General features: G+C 48.4%; 1 protein-coding gene across 1 annotated transcript; it reads left to right on the top strand.

Moving 5' to 3' along the window:
• Positions 1–3,569: 3,569 nt before the first annotated feature.
• Positions 3,570–5,311, top strand: LOC109763418 (F-box/FBD/LRR-repeat protein At1g13570-like). Its single transcript, XM_020322263.1, has 3 exons — positions 3,570–4,427; positions 4,538–4,696; positions 4,922–5,311. Exons 1-3 carry the CDS (start codon positions 3,570–3,572, stop codon positions 5,309–5,311), a joined length of 1,407 nt encoding a protein of 468 aa, XP_020177852.1.
• The last annotated feature ends 505 nt before the right edge of the window (positions 5,312–5,816 follow it).

Below are 5,816 nucleotides of genomic sequence, written 5' to 3'. Positions count from 1 at the left end.
ATACAAGGAAATACGCTTTTAAAAACAGTGTCTCTCTTATAGGCCAATCCGTGCCTCACAGAGTAAACGTCTGTGGCTGTGCGTAAGACAAAGGTTCATCTCCATGTGCTAAACGCCCGTGCATCTTCGTCTGATAGAGTCATAAGCTAGCATGACTCTATGTAATACCACCGACCATGCCTTTGAGCGCTTCATGCCCGTGCCTGTGACCCGAACACTGAATCAAGGATGAGGCGGCTGCCGCGGGTTTCCGCTATAAACGCACGAACGTGATCCCATGTAAAGCATAACCATGCCTGTCTGGGCTTCATGTCGGTGCCTGTGCTTGCGGACAGTTCAACGGATTCATTTGGAACACGTAGACAAACTAACGTGATTCTACACAATGGCACGCCGTGACTTTCTGGGACTCACGACCGTGCGAGCAATATACCAGACCAGCGTCTCTCGAATAAGCCATTCTGTGCCTCACTGAGTAAACAGTGGGTGTTCTCATCTGAACCAATTCCGCTGGGTCTCCTCAATTAAAGAATGAACGTGGCTGTGCATAAGACAAAGCTTTGCCTTTGTGGGCTTAACGACCGTGCTTCTTCATCTGATCGAGTGGACGGAATCATTCGGAACACAAAGACAGGCGAGTGTGACTCTATATAATACAATACCATGCCTTTGAGGACTGTACGCCCGTGCCTGTGAACCTTAACACTGTGACACATACAACGACAAACCTCCACGCTTCTATCGAATAATATACGTAACATTAAGAAAAAAGCGTGACCCAACTTTGTACGCAATTGTGTCCGTAGAGAGTTCATACCTTGTGAACTTTTATTAACAAGAGTTCGTGTCCGTAATACCACCGACCATGCCTTTGAGTGTTTTATGCTCGTGCTTGTGACCCTTAACACTAAACGCCCGTGCGTCTCCGTCTGATAGAGTCACAGGCTAGCGTGACTCTATGTAATACCACCGACTATGCCTTCATGTGACCCGAAACACTGAAACAAAGAAAGGCAGGAATGTCCACGCCTTCATGTGTGCACAAGACATGACTCTAGTTGGTTCAAAAACTTTGGCTGCAGAGACTTCACGTCCGTCCTTTTAAAAACAATGTCTCTAGAGCTGGCCATTACGTTAATGTTCATCTGTACCCATAAACTTGGAATGAACGTGACCCAGGAAAGTAAAACACATTTGTTATCAAAGTTACTGACGGCACGAGGTAACGGAAGACAAAATAAGAAACTTTTAGTGCACTACTTAACAGCTTCAGATACGAGGATCAGGGTCGCTGCTGTCTACTTAGTCCGGCGAGACTTCTTTTTTGGTTGCTCGGCGCAAAGTTCCTCGATCTGTTCCTTCATAACGTATGATTCCAGCTTCAGCTTATCGTGCTGAAGTTCGAGCTGCGCCTTCTCATCCATCAGAAGTGCAATGATGGCTTTGTTCTCTTCGTCCAACTTCATGGATATCTTCATGAAGTCTTCCACAGTATTGAACAGGTTCTTCAGCTGGTCAAAGGAGAAGATGTCAGATTGATGGCAGGATGCACCCTCATCAACATTAGGATGAAGCTCACCACAATGGTCCATGTTTCACAACTAAATCAAGTAGCCGAAAGAAAGAAAAAATGAATGAAGCCGAAGTAGAGCGAACTCACAGATGAGGAACCGTCGCAAGCCGAGATCTTCTCCTGCGACTGGACATGGCGTTGTGGAGGAGTCTCCTTCTGCACAGCCGTGGCTAAGAGTGTCAGGATAGAGAACAGCAAGAGGAGTAAATGGCCTGGAGGCGGACAAAAGGACAAAGTGGATGTGGCTAGGGTTTCGAGACTCCGTCTGGCTTATTCACGTTTCACAACTAAACCAAGTAGCCGAAGGAAAGAAAAAACGAATGAAGCGGAAGCAGAGTGAACTTACAGATGAGGAACCCTCATCAGCCTGTATCTCCTGCAGTGTCTGGACACTGGGTTCCGCAGTAGTCTCCTCCTGACCAGCCATGGCAGAGAGGGTCAGGATATAGAGCAGCAAGAGGAATGAATGGCCTGGCGGCGGGCAGAGGATGGAAGAGTGTGTGGCTAGGGTTTTGAAACTCCGTCCATCCGCCATAAATAGCCGGAGCCTGGCCTCGGGCGACGAGCCAAAGCGGCATCACCGGAGGAGACGTCCGTCGGACCCTTGGGTTTTCGTGGCGGCTCCACGTGGAGTTCACACCCGAGTAGGTGGAGACGCCCGTCGAAACGTTGTGTTTCCGCAATCAACGGACGAACGTGGCTCCGCGTAAAACACAGGCATGCCTCCCTCGACATCCCGACCGTGCCTGTCCTGGTAATATAGTCAACGGATGCATTTGGAACACAAAGAGACACGAAGGTGACTCTGGATAATTACATGACATGCATTTGTGGGCTTGGCAACCGTGCCTGTGACCTGAAACACTGACATGGTTAAAGGACAGTGATGCTACTAAACATATAAAGTCGCCTTCGTGCATTTGTGGGCTTGACAACCGTGCCTGTGACCTGAAACACTGACACACAGAAAGTCATCTTCATGCATTTGAGTTAAAATAATACAACGAAAACAATTCTAAGAAGGACAGTCACCCGAATCTATTAGGTTTCCATAATAAACGCACAAACGTGACTCCGAGTAAGAACAATCTATGCCTCCGAGGGCTTGACGTGCATGCCTCTCCTTTTGACCGAGCCCACCGACTCATTCGGAATACAATCAGAAAACCTTTGTGCGTGACTCTATCTAATAGCACGCCATGCCTTTGAGGGCTGTATGCCCATGCTTGTGACCCTTGACACTGAAACACAGACAGCCATGAACGTCGACGCCTTTATCAAGAAAGAAGCGTGACACAATTCAGTACGGAACCGTGTCTGTATGGACTGCACGTCCCTGCTCTTAAATACAAGGAAATAAGCTTTTAAAAAACAGTGTCTCTCTTATAGGCTAATCTGTGCCTCGCGGAGTAAACGTCCGTGGTTGTGCGTAATACAAAGGTTCATCTCCGTGGGCTAAACGCCCGTGCATCTTCGTATTATAGAGTCACAGGCTAGCGTGACTCTATGTAATACCACCGACCATGCCTTTGAGCGCTTCATGCCCGTGCCTGTGACCCGAAACACTGAATCAAGGATGAGGCGGCTGCCGCGGGTTTCCGCTATAAACGCACGGACGTGACCCCACGTAAAACGCAAGCATGCCTGTCTGGGCCGCCATACCGTGCCTCTCCTGGTGATAGAGTCAACGGAATCATTTTGAACGGATCCATCCACTCTTCTCCCCTTCCCTCCCATCCCCAGTTATGTTTCGACGGGTGTCTCCTCGTATTCGGGTGTGAACGCCACGTGGCGCCGCTCCGGAAACCCAAGGGTCCGACGGGCGTCCCCTCCGGCGATGCTGCTCTGTCTCGTCGCCCGAGGCCAGGCTCCGGCTATTTAAGGCGAACGAACGGCGTGTCAAAACCCTAGACACACCCTTTTCCTTGGTCTTTTCAGATCCACGCCACATATAGCGGCGCTCGCAGGCAGCGCGATCCCAGCAACGGAGACGGAGATGGAGATCCAATCCGGTGCGCCATGCACCAAGAGGGCGAAGCTCGCGCCAGCGGCGACGCCGTCCTCTGGTGGCTTGGCGGTAGTGGCTGGACGCGGCGAGGACCGCATCAGCGACCTCCCGGACGCCATCCTCGGTGAGGTCATCTCCCGTCTCTCCACTAGGGAGGGCATCCGCACTCGGATTCTCACACGTCATTGGCGTCCTGTTTGGCCGACCGCTCCTCTGAATCTTAACTGCGGTGAGATCTGTGTCACTCGTCTTTTTAACGCCCTAGAAACAGTTCATGTCGAGATCATCAGTAGGGTCTCTGCCTACAGCGAGGAGCTTGCTCGTATACGATACATCGGAACTTGGCATCAGGGAAAAACAGTTCTTGGTGATGGTTCTTGCCTTCCAGAGTCCATCCTCTCAAGCCATGTGGGCGCAGTTCTCCGCCTTTGTATACCGGCGTGCTACCTCCAATGCAGACCCTCTACTGTCCACGCCTGGCTTGAGCCCCCCAGATTGAAGAATCTCCAGGTGCTTGAACTACCACTGGTCAAGAGACTTTCACTTGTTGAGGTTGATATATCAGACTTCTCGTTGCAAAGCATGATCAACTCTAGTTGCCCTGCACTCGAGTGCGTGCTGCTTGTTTGCAATAGAGAAAGGCATGGGATCACAATAAATTCCCCTAACCTTGTAAGCATCGGCATCCGTGGTGAGAAAGGAAAATTCATCATCGAGGATGCCCCCTCACTTAAAAGGTTGATCCACAATCTCCAGAGCAATAACATGGAGATATTCATCGTCTCTGCACCCAAACTGGAGACATTGGGCAAATTTAGGATCTCGCTTGACTCCATAGGTCTTATGGTACTGACATTTCACAATAATTCCAGCTGCATTTCCTTGAGAAAGTAGTTTCATGTCATCCAACCTTTTGTTCTAATAATTTTATGTTTTATTTTCTATGTTATGTGAAGGGTTTGGCGACGGCCAGCCTATCTACAAGGCGGCAATCTGTCAAAACCTTGTTTTTCGCCATGACTTATCAAGTGGACCTGGTCATTCACTTGCTTAAGTGCCTTCCAAATCTGGAGAACTTGTTTGTTCAGGTGCTGATTTTCACGCCCAATGAAAAGGTCATACCGTGCATAGTGGAGCACTCCTTGCATCTCAAAAAGCTTATCTCACATTTTGTTTGCAATGGATACACCCTATGTCTAGGCATGTTTTTTTATTATTATACATACATCCGTATCTAGGGAAATGTTTGACGAACTGATTGGGACGAGGGTCATGGAATTTATCGTTCATTTTGTCCTTCCATAGATCTTGAGTATCTTTCAACCTTTATGTGTTTTCAGGGAGGAAACGTTCCTGATGGTGCAAGAAATTTTTGGCGTCGCAAGCACCGTGCGTTTCTCAAAGAACACATCATTCATTTAAAGACAGTAATACTGGAAGATTATGAAAAAAGCAGGAAGAACACTGAGTTTGTGAGGTTCTTTATTCTGAATGCAACGGAGCTAGAGACCATGAGGATTAAGTTTCGCTTTCCCTCAGACTTCACGCAAGAATTTTACGAACAGCAACAGAAGTTGTTCCTGTGGGAGAATAAAGTTTCCAAACGCGCCCATCTCAAGTTATCAGCATGCTGCAATCATCTGTGCTTGGATTTGAAACACGGGCGTGTTGAATGCCTGGATTTGTCAGATCCGTTCACTTGTGCCTGCTGGACACAGGGCTGTAGTTAGTTCCTCAAGCTAGTACAGTTAGATGTTGTTGCGCCAATCTGATTCTGTGTTATGTCTAAACATGGCTGAAGCCTTTTGCACCGTTTTGTAAGCTTGTTATAACAATGCTTTTGTGCTATGCACCCGCTGTTCTGAAAATTTGATAGTTTTATGTCACTATCGTGATGCTACAAAAACATTCGTGTGCGGTCATCGACCAGGGAACAAAAACATTTGGAAGAGAAGAGGCACTGCCTTGCCTGTTCTGCAAGGAACGTGCATCTAGTGCATGTAAACCAGTGCGTCTGCAGTGACCAGACGGCACTGCCTCCTTTCGTGGCAGACTGTACGTGCACATGGTCGTGGCTCTGCTTAATCTCAAACCATGCTCCCAGCGACCTCAAACTGTATGTGCCTTTCATGTAAACGCATGTCCGTGAACAATTTTATGTCTGAGTACAAACAGTCGAGTCGGCACTGGCGTGCGTCGACTTCAGGAGTAAGCGCGACTCTATAGATTGTAGAT

Source organism: Aegilops tauschii, chromosome 6 (assembly GCF_002575655.3).
Source record: "Aegilops tauschii subsp. strangulata cultivar AL8/78 chromosome 6, Aet v6.0, whole genome shotgun sequence".
Taxonomy (NCBI): domain Eukaryota; kingdom Viridiplantae; phylum Streptophyta; class Magnoliopsida; order Poales; family Poaceae; genus Aegilops; species Aegilops tauschii.
Note: the sequence above shows the minus strand (reverse complement) of the source record. Positions and strands in the feature narration are given on the sequence as shown.